The sequence below is a fragment of the Protopterus annectens genome, chromosome 12.part0 (genome assembly GCF_019279795.1).
Source record: "Protopterus annectens isolate FY-2018-M chromosome 12.part0, PAN1.0, whole genome shotgun sequence".
NCBI classification, from domain to species: Eukaryota; Metazoa; Chordata; order Ceratodontiformes; family Protopteridae; genus Protopterus; species Protopterus annectens.
Genome location: NC_056746.1, coordinates 899,561,478 through 899,576,042, shown reverse-complemented (window position 1 = coordinate 899,576,042; position 14,565 = coordinate 899,561,478). Strand labels below are relative to the sequence as shown.

At 38.7% G+C, this 14,565-nt stretch overlaps 1 protein-coding gene across 1 annotated transcript in view; it reads left to right on the top strand.

Annotated features, from left to right (window-relative positions):
* The window catches only part of ARFGEF2 (ADP ribosylation factor guanine nucleotide exchange factor 2), a 2,483,667-nt gene that overhangs the window by 1,468,333 nt on the left and 1,000,769 nt on the right, over positions 1–14,565 (top strand). Inside the window, exon 20 of the mRNA XM_044089932.1 lies at positions 9,164–9,292. Within this exon, the coding sequence (XP_043945867.1) occupies positions 9,164–9,292 (129 nt within the window). The remainder of the gene's footprint in view (positions 1–9,163; positions 9,293–14,565) is intronic.

The window sequence follows — 14,565 nt, the reverse complement described above, 5'->3', positions numbered from 1 at the left end:
ATAAAGAAAATTATATGAAGCATTTGCAAAGCGCAAAACACATTATTAATCAAAAGCAAAGCCCAAAACATATTAATCAAACAAAAAGTGCAACAGTAATTTAGCTTTGTTAGCCTTAAATCTTAATCCTGTTATTTCAGTCAAAAGAAAAATAGCACCTTCTTTACAATCATTTAGAATTCTTGAAGTTAAAAGCAAATCATTTATGTATTGGTTCAAAGTAAACCTACAAGGAAACTTAATCTTTCTAATTGTTTCTTCATTTCTCTGCAGAAAAGAGTGGAAGATTCTACATACCCTTATGGTAATCTAGTCCAAGTATACTGCTGTCTATTATAAATAAGTGCAAACAGGTGTTGACTATGTAGTTATATAGAGAGATAGAAAAGAAGGCAGATGAAATATCTGTTGCAGATGGTGGTGGCATCTGAAGAAATAGAACTCAGTATAAATAACTGTCGTTACTGCTAGTGGAGGACCTAACAAGTTTGCTGCCAGACCATTGGCTGCCAGATAGGATTCCACTGTTTCCACATAGGAGGGTTTCTTTCAGGTTGTTGTGGTGTTTGAAAGTTTGGCAAATTTGCTGCTGCCCAGCTAGTTGGCATTCATGTGTCTCATACCTTATTTAGCCACAATTAAAACAAATCTTTAAATGTGCTGACTGTGGTGAATCATTGAGATAATAATTTTGCTGATACTGTCCTGGAGGTTGCAGAAAGATTGGACTCTACCTCATACCCCCGAATGTTGTCTTCTTCATCCCCACTCTTGGAAGTGTGTATTGAACTGCTGGAGCTGAATATCTACTATTTTTTTCTTTTGTTCCTTTTCCTCCATAAGTATAATATCTGCTATGTATTGTGCCTAATTTACAAATTCATGGATGCCTAAGCTTGGCCAATTCAAGCAAACTGTTTTACTCTGTTCTTGTGTAGGTGGTAGCAAACCCTCTAGGGAAACAGCCAACAACACACTGGCTGCTGCACCTTCTGTAGGCTCTGGATATCCCAAAAAGGCTTCAAATGGATCTGTCATGAACTTGAAACACCCATCAATAGATGTATTTTCTCTTTGTACATTGCTCTTATTCTTGTCTAATTTGAGGTGGGGGGCTAGTTGTAGTAATGGCTTTTAAGAGTTTATTTTTAACATTTAGAGAGCAGTCACATGTGTTTCAGAATGCCATCACCTGTATTAGATTTGTACCTTGTTTTCCTAAAAATAATGGGAGATGTGGAAGCTTTTAGTACGACTCATGTCTTTGATGGTAGCATTTTTCAACTGGACGTGTTCTTTTAAGATATTTGCATAGTTTGCTGAGTGTGTTGGAATCGGAGGGAGAGAATCTACGATGGTTTGAAATTCTATTGCAGTCCATGGTCATATTACTGCTGTAGTAGGGTAAGCCTCAATATCGCTAGCTGCTGCAGGGTTTGGTGCTTTTCACAAGGTGTGCATTTGTGTGGAAGGTGTATCAGAATCAGTAGAAGAGTCGGAACTTGTCTCTTTTGCACACTTGCAGGGGATGTCCACTGATATTCCTCCCCATCAATAATAATGAAAAATTGGGTAAAATTAAACACATTATTACCCAAAATGCTAGTTTTTGATGAGCATCTTTTATATGGAAACCTTTTTAATTTTCCTTTTTTTCCCCATATTTGTTTGTGATACAATTGTTTCCCTTTATCACACATTAACATTTAGTCTGAGGGTATTACTCAATGATATTGTTGACTGAGTCTGTTGTTATAACCTGACCCGGATGTGAGACTGGAAGTAACTTGGGCTGTATCTGGAGAAGTGGTAGTAATTTCTGCAAATGTCACCCCCAAGCTGCCCTGTTGGAGAGGGAGAGCTGTCACCTGCTTGTGGCATGGGTGCGTCATAACATGGAGTAGGTGCTGAAGGTAACGGAGGCCAGTCATCACGTGATGATCCTGGCTGTGTGAATGATAATACTTCTGATTCCAGTATTGGGATTTTTCATCTGTTCTTTTAGCCACCTTCAGCTGTGACTTAAATCTAGCAAAGTTATATTTTAAGCTTCTAACTATGGGTTCTCTGTCCTTATTTTTAAATTCTTCTTCTTCTTACCAGTAATTAAAAGCTGATCGAAAAAGACTAGTACCTTATCACCCCTCTGATCTGATACTTTCCTTTTCATTCTTCCTCAATGAATGGGTTACAAATCTGACTTGGCTGCAGACATTAGACTTCAGATTCAAATATTAAGCTCCTCTCTCTATCCATAATGTTCTAGTCCATCCTCAATACTTCAGATTGAGTTTGTTGCCATAAAATCCCCATAAGTTGGATAAAGAAAGGGATAGTTCAAACCCGGAACTATAAGTTCCAGTAATTAGTCCAACAGGTTCCTCCAGATGATTTTAGGAAGGAGGTGGCTGGGGGGGGGGGGGGGGTTGAGGAAGAATGAAAATGGACAGCACAGATACCTGGTTATGTTGAGTATGTAGCTAATGGGATAGAGTCCCTAGCTACGTTAATCTTGTGTGGCCCTCATGGAAGGATATTCTGGAGAACCGCTGAGCCAAAAGCAGCTCTGCTTCTGGATATTAGATCCAATTTGTAATGTGTAACAAAGGTATGAGCACTGGATCATATTGCTGCTGAAGAAATATTATCAATAGAAGTTCTTGACCAAAAAGCAGTTAAAGTTGCCATGGATCTAGTTGAGTGGGTTTAGGTGGTCTTGGTAAAGAAATGCCTTGTCAAGAATAGGTCCAAGAAATGCAATCACTAATCCATTTAGCCAGTATAACTTCAGAAACTATTTAACCCAGTCATTTTGATGAGAAGGATACAAATAGCTGCTCTGATTTTCTAATTGGTTTCGTTCTATGTAGATAAAAACTTAGTCTGTACACATCTAAGTGATGTAGCATGTATTCTTTGTTTGAAAAATTTGGAAAGAAAACCAGTAAATGAATCGATTGGTTAATGTTAGATTCAGAAGCCAGTTTAGGTAAAAAAGAAGGATGTGTTTATAAAGTTACCCTGTCTTTATGGAAAATAATGTAGGGAGTCTTTGGTGAAAGAACCCGGAGTTCAGAAATTATTTTTTTGCGTAAGTGATAGCTACTGAAAAGGCTGTTTTCCATGACAAGAATTTTAAATAATTTTTTTCTGGAAGTTCAAATGGTTTGTGAGTCAGACCTTGTAGCACCACAGTCAGATCCCAGTGAGGTGAAGATCCTTTATCGGGGGTCTAAGAAGAAAAGTGCCTTTCAGAGACACTTTACATAATTTGGAAGAAACCAAAGAATGATTTTTATCTCCTATATGAAAATTCAAAATGGCTGCCAGTTGTAGTTTAATCGTAGAAAAGGGTTCCCTATTAGAATACCAAAGATGCATTCTTTCGAATGTGTCTTGATCGAACTCAAAAGCCTGAAATGGCAAAACATCGAAGTGGCTTTTGAGCGAATTCTTTCCCTGGGAAAGAATTCGCTTGGCTGCTTCGTTACTTTGCCATTTTCGGCACTGTAGTGCGGTCTCGGAGTTGGTATATTTAAGTAGGGGGGGGTGTGGGTGGCAAAGCCCCCCAGTTAATGTAATATTTAAAGTATTTTATTTTATTTTTTTTGTTGGAACAGTCATTTTTTTCCGTAGGAAAAGAATCACTGTTCTGACAGTTCGAAATTGTAAGCTTTCGCTTGCATAGGGTCGATTAATCGCTGTTGGCTTTTTTAAGCGTTCGGTGATATAATCTAGACCCTAGAAAAGCTAGCCAGAAAATCAAGACCACCAGAGACTGGGCCAGAAAAAGGGTCAGCATTATGTCTCAATGCCTAAAGGGAAAATCTTTTCCATATGCCCTTGTAAGCCTTCTTGGTGGAGTCTTTTTTGTAAGGATAATATAATGGTATGTACTGGGGAAGAAAGACTGGGCTATCTAACTATTATTGCAACTGGAGAAACCATGTGATTAGTTTGAGGGCAGGGATATTGGGATGAATCATCCCTGAGGGGTGTGACAGGAGAAATGGTGTTGGATCCAGTTTCCAGGGAGGATTGCGAAGATGAGACCAAAGGAAGGGGAGCCCACCTGTCAAGGTCAGTAGGTGACCGTGAGGATGACTGAGGTTTTCAAACACATGTCTTTCTTTAGGAATGTGGAGATTAAGGGAAGTGGAGGATAAGTGTACTGGAGCCAGGATGGCCAAACATGGAGTAGAGCATCCCTTGGTGACTCCCCATGAGAGGGGGATCAGGGCAAAATATCTGCTGCACTTGTGGGGGGATGCAAAGAAGTCCCAGCAAGGTTGGCCCAAACAAAGGAAAATTTCCTCAGCCACTGATTGTTTGAGACACCACTCATGAGGCATCAGTATGGACCTGCTGAATTTGTTCACTAATATGTTGTTTTTTCCCAGGACGTGTATTGCAGCTAGAAAGCAGTGTCATAGCCTCCTGGCATAGAGGGTAAGACTGGGTTCCCCCTTGTTTGTTGATGTACCAGACTACAGACATGTCAGTTTCAATCACAGTAGTCCCTCGAGGAATAGTATTTTGAAATGCCTGCAACACTATTAGGATTGCTTTCATCTCTCCAGGACATTGATATGTGAATTGGTCTCTTCAGGGGACCACATGCCTTGGACCATCCTTCCCTACTAATGCCTCCACTTCCCATTTGGGAGGCATTTGTTGTCAGCATGGCTAAAGGGGTCAGTAAGACAAAGGGTCATCCTAGGTAAATCTCGTTTGACTGGATCCAGTAGTGGATGTGGTGTTTGCAAATTGGTGTAAGCTAAGCTTGAAAAGATGGGTTTTCAAAGAATAGACCATTGAACAGCTAGAGTCCATTGAAAAATACAGATATAGTATAGTGCTAAGGCAAGAAGTACTGTTAATGCTGCCATAGATCCTTGAGCTTGAAGGATGAATCTGGCTGAAGGAGATGGATGGGAAAAAATCTAATGATCCTGAGATCTGAGTGTGTCTATGCGATGAGTTGGTAAGGATGCAGTTTGTGGTGTTGTGTTCAGATATGTGCCAAAAAGCTCCAGGCTCTGTATTGGTGTCAGATTTGATGTGGCATAATCTATCGTTATTGCCAGTGAGTGACAAATGTGGGCATATAGTCCCTGGATTGTTGAAGGAGATGCATGGAGGGGCAGTGAGGTGACAGTCATCTAGATATGGAAACACTTGGAATCCATCGAGTCAGAAGTGAGCTGCCACCACTGCCATACACTTAGTGAATACCCTGGGGACTGTGGTGAGTCTAAAAGGCATGGCACTGAATTGGTTGTGACCGGCTCACAGCCAAACGCTTAAGTGTCTTTGGACACCGATATATTTTCATGTGGTAGTACGCACCCTAAAGATCTACAGGCGCGCGCAATTCTCTTTGTGAAGAAAAGGCAAACTGGACGGGACTGTGACCATTCAGAACTTTGACTTTTTTGAGTATTGATTCAGTTTGCTCAGATTCATAATTGATCTCGGATCCCCTGTCTTTTTAGGCACTAAAGAGAAGCATGAGTAAGTTCCAAATCCTATTTGGTCTGGTGGGACCTACTGGATGACTCTTGTCTAGCAGCTTTTGAATTTCTTGGGCTGCTGCCTTCCTCTGACTGGGTGAAACTTCAGGAAGCTTTTTTTTCTTTTGTAGGTTGCGGTTTGGAAAAATAATGCAAAGTAGCCTCTGGATATTATTTTTAGCACCCAGGAATCTTTTGATGTAGTAGCCCAGGCACCTGGCATCTGTGCACAAGGACAACTGTCCCCCAACTGCCTCCAGAGGTGGGCAGTTGGACAGCATTTCAGATGTGCTGAAAGGGTCTTTCTGGAAAGGAATCATGGAAACTCTGATTTTGTGGATCGTCTTTTCCATTGTGGCAATGTCTACCATTAGAACTGCTTCTTCTGCCTCTGGTGGAGTTCACCCTGTACAGATCTTAGAAAGGTCCCTGAGATTTGTGGAACCACATTTTCTTACCGCCTCTCTGATTTCTAGAGAAGGTTTGTTGAGTGGTAGAAAACTTGATTCCCACAGCAGACAGGGTCTTCCCTTCTTGTACACTGCAGGTAAGCATTTCTGTCACTGATGGACCAAATAAAGATGTTCCATCAAAGTGAGCATTGATGAAAGACATCTTGAAAGGCTTTGCAAAGTCACATAGCCACATCCAGGCCTGTCTCATTATGGCAGTGCCTGAACCAGCAGCCCATGAGGTGCCTCCAGCTGTGTGAGAGATCAGACTTATGGACAAGTTGGAAACTGACAAAAGAGTGGCCAGCTGAGAAGATTATCTTTGGAAATCCTATACAGATATGGACTCAGAGAATTTGATAGTTCTTAGGTCAAATCTCTCTGTAGTTTTGTGAAATGTGCCAGGTAGTTGAGACCTCAGGGTGAATGTTGCTGAGGCAAAGACTTGCTTTCCAAATCTGTCCATCACCCTAGACTGTTTGGCGGGTGGACAGATAAGCTGTGTTCTGCTAGCTCTTTTTTAGTGGCTACCACCAGTAACTTGGCATCTACTGAGACTGCTTTGCTTTGGTTGTGTCTGTATAGCTCAACAGAATCCAACTCCTTCCATACCTGGCGGAAAACTAAATTAATGAGCTCATCTGCCGGGGGTGGGGGGGTAAGACAAAGACGTAGATGGGCCAAAACCAGAAGCTCCCAAAAATACTGATTCCTGTGGAGAAGGATTATAAGAAGATCAACCACTTTTCTGCTTAAGGATCTCTAATATGTCTCCAAAGGAGACAACAGCCGGTGTTGATATGGGGTGCCCTTCTCCTTCCTCGAAATCAGCATCCTCATTGAGAGAGTCCAACGGGGACTCTGTGTGCCTCCTCTTGTATGTTTTCTTCCAATGGATCTCCTCGGCAGGATGTTCTGGAGGAGTCGTATCACAAAAAAGGAGTTCCTCTACGGTAACTGACTGGAAGCTAGCTGAACCTGGCTGTCTGTGGAATACACTTACTGGACACAGTCCTCATAACCGAAGAGGGAATAGGAAGTGAATCTGAGGGATGAGAGACCGGATCTCTAAAAAGAGAAAAAGCCTTTACTAACCTTGTCAGCACTTGCTAAAGTTAGGCAGGAAACAAATCAGAAGATATATACTGAAGGACACGCAAGCCTTTCTGCTTTGAAAGCATATTAGAAATGAAATGCACACAGGGACATTTTTCACTTCTCTGTTCTTATCCTTCACAGTGCTAACAGTACAGGGACAGTGAGTCAGAGAGTAAAGGAAGTATGCATTAGAGGGAACTTGAAAACAGTGATGGGGATATGGGGAAAGTGCTAAGATTTTATAGAGTAATAGAGAGGCTGACAGAATGGAAGCAGAGGACACTCTGAAGGAGACAGTAAGGAAAAAAAAATAAGTCTAGATTATGAACAGAATTTTTCTGTATTTGTTTGTGTTTTTCGGCTTGTCCCGGTTAGGGGTCGCCACAGCGGAACTCCGGTCCGCTAATGATTGGAAGTATGTTTGTTAAATAATTGTGTAACTATTTGAGAACTATTTTTTAAAGAGGGTATTCTGGTACACCCTCACACTATGCTTGTACACAGAGTTACAATATGGATTAAGAATTGTTTTGTTATTTTGAAATTGATTAAATATGTGATAACCACTAAAAAAGTGATTGGGTGCAACTGTTTGGATAACAAGACTCCAACCAACTCTTAGAAATTCAAAAAATTCTGTAGGCCAAGTTTAAGTATAGTTTATTCGGTGTGCATCACAACTTTGCATAAACATAGTTTGGGTAGCACTGATTAAGCCTGAACTCACCTCAACAGCATGTTAGCTTTGTAGTAACTCTGCTTTCTGTATTTGGAAGGGAACCTTTTGTCTCTCATTGCCATCGATCTCCCTTGTTTAACAATGAAAAATGGCATGGAGTTGAGGAGTGCCAGTAGCCCTCCATTCTAATTTTAGCGGAAGGTAGCATAAAAACATTGTGTTAATAACAGTGTTAATGCACTCCGGTGAAATAAACAGTTAAAATAAGGCTCTGACATGAGTGCACCTGGTTTTAGTCAGTTAAACAGCACTTCCTTGGTAACAATATGATTTTTTTTGGGGGGGGAGGTGGAAAACAATATATTTTTCATAAAATTCACTGTGGCAGTCATCACTTCTGAATTTATTTATGCCTTTTTTTAATTATTAGCAGAAGGGAGCTCTTAACAGTGCAGACAGATCAGTCCCATAACAGTGCAGACAGATCAGTCCCATATGATGACATTGTTGGAAGAACACTTTAAGTTACAGCAGCAAAAATATGATCTACACATAGGTCTATAGGTTTAACTGATAGCTTTTTTTTTTTTTTTTTTTTTTTTTTTTTTTACATTCTCTGATTATGTCCAGATCTTCTAATATCATGTCAACAGGAAAAATAAATGTTTTCCCATCATTAGTGGACAACAGTGTATGATAGTACTCCTAGCCACTGCACCTTTTTCAAAGTGCTAAAATGTGGGTGTTTGGAGTGACAAAGTGAAGGGTTTGTGGCTTGTCAGACAAATGCACAGTATTGGGAGGACCTGCTTTGATAATGAGGAACTGGTTGTTCATGCTCATATGTAAAATAAGAGCTGTACGCTTTTGGAATCACACAGGTTAGGAGCGTGAGCAAGTTGCATTCAAGTTCTGTGTGTATTTTCCATTTGGTAAAGGAAGATATTTATATGGCATTGACTGAAAGTCTGTTAATTACTGACATACTGGTTTGTGCATGTTCTTTATTTTGATTACCTGTATCATTAAGCGCCACTTAAGAATTAATAGATCAGGAAAGCCCAACTCTAACCTCTCTGTGGTTTGCTCATATTAAGCTAACAGATTCTTGTGCATATCATTGGATGAGTGTTTCTGTGGCTTACGGTTGCAGCAGTAGCTAAACCTTATAGTCTTGGTGCATTTGTTTTGCATCTGCCATAAACTTACAGATCTTTTATTTAGTTTTGCTATTATATATTTTTTGGAAAATCTCACAGTTGAACTTTTATTTGTCAGTTGCTGATTTTAATATTTACAGAATTAGCACAAGTTTTTTTTGTGTTACTTTTAAGCTTGCAGAAACATTGTCCAGTAGTCATCCAGCCATATCAGTATTTTGTTTACACTGTTTAACATTATTTGTTTGGTTTTATTACTAGCTGGCATGGACTCCTCTTTTGGCTGCTTACAGTGTTGGTCTCCAGAACTGTGATGACACAGAAGTAGCCTCCCTCTGTTTGGAAGGAATTCGTTGTGCAATTAGAATAAGTTGCATATTTGGAATGCAGGTAGGTAGTAGTGGCTGCAATGTGCATTGGTAGCTGACGGAACATTGTTTAGATGATTGTGCAAATCCTAGGATAAATATATTTTGCTTATTTTTTTGCCCTTTCTCGTTAGATTAATGATAAAGCTGGGAAAGGAGGTAAAATGTTTGCAGCCCCCACTTCATCCTGTTCATACCCACCATGTGTATATACTAAGCACAGCAGGAACCTGTGTATGGGCCCTTTGGACATGTATTACTGCTCATCTTCACTTCACAGAGCATCACTACATTACTTTGCTAAAATTACTGTTACCCAAGTCTTGTTTTAAAACTTTTAATGCTTAAATAACTGTGACTCTACTTTAATGTAGGAAGCTGTTAATGAAATAGTTCCTACCCTTTTGTAAGCAGCTCACTGCTCTTCACAAGGTTTTTCCTTTCAAAAGTTGCACTTGCCTAATTTGTTGTATTGCCAATTTTTTGAGAAGTTAATGCTATTTTCTTTAATATCCAAGAAAAAAGTACTGTTTAATGAAGTAAGGTAGAATAAAAATGAAACTGAGATGAGTGGAACTAGAGAAACAAAGATGAGAGAGTGTAAGGAAATTGTAATCATAAAGAGGGAAAATAAGAGAAACCTTTTTTTCTTGGACATTAAATCAAATACAATGAAATAAATAATGGGAGGCTTGTATGTCAAGAAGTTATACATGGATCACTGATAAATGTGTATGTATATCTTTTTTTATTGATGCATTTCGTAATTTTAATATTGCTGTAGTAGTGGTTCTGAATACTTTCTATAGTACACTGTTGAGATACATAGCATTTTATTCCTGTGGATAGTTGTCTTTTTTTGACTAAGAATCATTTCAATTCCATTGTATTTTTAGCTGTTGAGTGTTTAATTTTTTTGGTGGTTTCTAATGTTTGTAATAGTAATAACTTTTATAGGTTTTAAATAGTTTTAGGCTATGTTTAGAATTTGTATGTGTTTAAATTTGTGCTTTGCCTTTTGTAACATGTATTTCACTCAATGTTTTTGGATGAAATGTGTGCATATTTTTTTTTGTTTCTTTTTAATATTGTTAAAGATTATTTTCTAAATGCAAGTGGACTGAATATTAACCCAAAAATAGATGATGTCAGTTTTATTAACAAACATTACCTTGTCTTCCTTTAAGAATCATATTTTCTAGAAAGTATTACCGTTGATAAAATGTAGATACATACATTTCGTTACCCTGTTTCCTTCATTTTTTTAAAATATAGGAAAGTGAAGAGGTGTCTCAAGATGGCATGTGTAAATATAAAATCATTTAGTAACTATATATATATATATATATATATATATATATATATATATATATATACACATATACAGACTGCGCACACTTTATATATATATATATATATATAAATGTGTGTATATGTAATTTTAAATGTATACGTGTGTGAGTGTATGTGTATATATATATATATATATGTATATATATGTGTATATGTATTATATACATATATATATATATATATATATATGTGTGTGTATTATATACATATATATATATATATATATATATATATATATATATATATATATATATACATAGATATATATATATATATATATATATATATATATATATATATATATATATATATATATACATATATATATATGGGCCTACTTCAGATATTCAAAATCACAGTAGACTGAAATTCATTATGCCGAGACCACAACACCAAACTCTGAACACCTTCCATACCCAACAGTCATATCACCAAAACAACAAAATTTTGACTTACCCCCATTCAAAGAAATAAGCACAGCAGACATGTACACCATTGTAAAAGGAAACTAGAACAGTCCAAGCCAAACTACCTACTTGACCTCATCCAGTCCCCGCCCATTAACCAATAAACCCAAACCCTTTGACTATTCATGACGGCCTGTATAGCATCAACATGAATATTCATAACACAGACTTGAATTAAACAAAACTGTGTGTAGCTTCAACTGTAACGTTTTTGCAGGGCTGCTAATTAAAGATACCAAATCTGAGATCGCACTGCAGGGTGCACGAGTGGATTTCCTGTTCTGCTCAGCTTGGACTGTCTGACATTCAGACGTTCAGTCAGAAGTTTTGCTTATGTGAAGCTTCATATTTCTGGTCTCGACATTATGAATTTTGGTCTACTAAGATTTTGGTTATCTCAAGTAGGCCTGTATATATATATATATATATATATATATATGTGTGTGTGTGTGTGTGTGTGTGTGTGTGTGTGTGTGTGTGTGTGTGTATGTGTATGTATATATATATATATATATATATATATATATATATATATATATATATATATATATACACACACACACACACACACAGTGGATATAAAAAGTTTGCACACCCCTGTTAAAATGTCAGGTTTTTGTGATATAAAAAAAAAGACCACAATAAATAATTTACTACCTTTAATGTGACCTATAACCAGTACAGTTCAATTGAAAAACAAATCTGTTAGGGGAAAAATAAAAACAAACGTACAATCAGCTGGTTGAGTAAGTGTGCACACCCTTAAACTAATACTTTGTTGAAGCACCTTTTGATTTAATTACAGCATTCAGTCTTCTTGGGTAGGAGTCTATCATCATGGCACATCATGACATGGCAATATTTGCCCACTCTTTCTTGCAAAAGCGCTCCAGATCTGTCAAATTGCGAGAGCATCTCTTCTGCACAGCCCTCTTTAGGTCACCATACAGATTTTCTGTTGGATTAAGGTCTGGGCTCTGGCTGCGCCATTCCAAAACTTTAATTTTCTTCTGGTGAAGCCATTCTTTTGTTAATTTGGATATATGCTCGGGGTCATGTTGAAAGTTGAAATTCCTCTTCATCTTCTTTTGGGCCAAAAGTGACTGGTATTTGGAACTGTTCATAATTTCCTCCACCTTGACTAAAGCCCCAGTTCCAGCTGAAGAAAAGCAACCCCAAGCATGATATTGCCAACACCATGCTTCACTGTGGCGATGGTATTCTTTTGATAATGCAAAGTATTGTTTTTGCACCAAACGTACCTTTAGGAATTGTGGCCATAAAGTTCAACCTTGGTCTCATCAGACCATAACACATTTTCCCACATGCTTTTGTGAGACTTAATATATTGTTTTGCAAATTTTATCTGGGCCTGGATGTTTTTCTGTGTAAGAAAAGGCTTCCATCTTGTAAACTTACCCCGTACCCAAACATATGGAAAATACGGGTGTGTGTGTATATATATATATATATATATAGATATATATATATATATATATATATATATATATACACACACACACACACATATATATATATATGTATGTATATATATATATATATATATATATATATATATATATATAAATACACACACACACACACACACACACACACACACACACACACATATATATATATATATATATATATATATATATATATCTATATATATGATACTGAATCCTACACAATTGCACTTTATAAGCACTTACATGAGTGCATGGATCGTGCTATCCCAAACAGAACCAAGAAGCTATCCTCCAAAAAAGGAAGCCAATCTGGTGGTCCCCTGCCATAAACAAACTGTACAACAGAAGGAAAAAACTGTTGCAAAACAGAGTAAAATCCCATGAGTGGAGGAGCTCCCTGATCAGCCTCAGTAAGTAGCTGCGATCCCTGATAAAATCCTCCAAAGCTAGTTACGAAAACAAAATCACCACTGATTCTAAAGACAACCACAAAGCATTCTATAGCCATGTCAAGAATCTCAATGGCAATACTCAGATCTGCTCTGAGTTACAGAACAATGGCACTAAATATACAGACCCAACTGATATTGCCAACATCCTGGCAGATAGGTTCAGTGCTAACTTTACCCCCCTCTCACCCCCTAAAGAGCCCATCTCTATACTGGAAGAGTGCAAAGTTCCTGTAATCACGGCTGCACAGGTAAAAATCACACTCTCCAAAGCCAAGAACACAGCAGCCTTGGGACCAGACAACATCCCAGGCTGTGTTCTAAATGAACTACAGAACGAACTGGCACCCCACCTAAGTACCATGTTCAATCATAGCTTCACCTCAGGCTTTGTGCCTGCTGAATGGCACACAGCGACGGTTATCCCACTCCACAAGTGAAGAGCCACCATGGACCCCTGGAATTACCACCCCATTAGCCTGAAGAGCCTGTCCTGCAAGGCCATGGAATGTATCATCATGGAACTTATAAACAAAGACATTGGTAATCTCCAAACTCTGGACCTTGCCCAGTTCATGTTTGTAAAAGGCAGATCATGTCTCCTAAACCTGACAGACTTCTTTGAAGCAGTCACCAAAGTCGTAGACAAGGATAAGGTGGTTCACGCAGCCTATCTAGATCTTGCCGAGGCTTTCAACACCATCCCCCACTTTGGAATTATAGATAAATTCACTAAACTAGGTATAAATCCCTATGTCACAAGATGGGTTGCCAACTGGCTCACTGACAGAACCCACACTGTAAAAGTAGCAGACTCCAAATCCGACTTCAGACCAGTGACAAGTGGAGTACCACAGGGTTCAGCCCTGGGTCCTCTCCTGTTTGGTATCTACTTCTCTGAAGTACAGGGTAACACAGAAGGTCTTTGGCTAATGAAGTTTGCAGATACTGCAAACTAGGAGCCATAATCGAAACTCCTAACGATGTGGACATCCTACAAAAGGGCCTCACTGAGACAGATGCCTGGGGTGAAAGCCATGGCCTCAAGTTCAGTGCCAAAAAGTGCATTGTCATCCCCTTTGGTAAAAACTCTATACCCATGAACTACAACATAGGCGGTAGTATACCTAACAGCGAAAGTGTGATGAGACCTTGGGACACAGGTGGACAGTAGTCTCTCCTTTGATGATCACATCGCCACAGTAGTCAGGAAATCCTTATATGTGGCACACCTCATCACAAAAGGTTTCTCATCCAGAAAAAAAGTGGTCATTGTTCCCCTCTACTCATCACTCTTTAGACCCATTATAGAGTACAACGCCCCTTTTGGTATGTACCTCACAAGACAGTTACAACAACTGGAAAGGCCACAGAAGTACCTCACAAAGAGGACTACCGGCTTTAAACAGATGCCCTACACAGACCGTCTCAAAACACTCCAGCTTTACTCCGTCACATATCGCCTGCTCAGAGGTGATCTCTGCCTAACATACAAAGCTATGTCAAATCCAGAGCTACTGGACATGCTCCACTTAAAGAAATCCCACCCCCTTT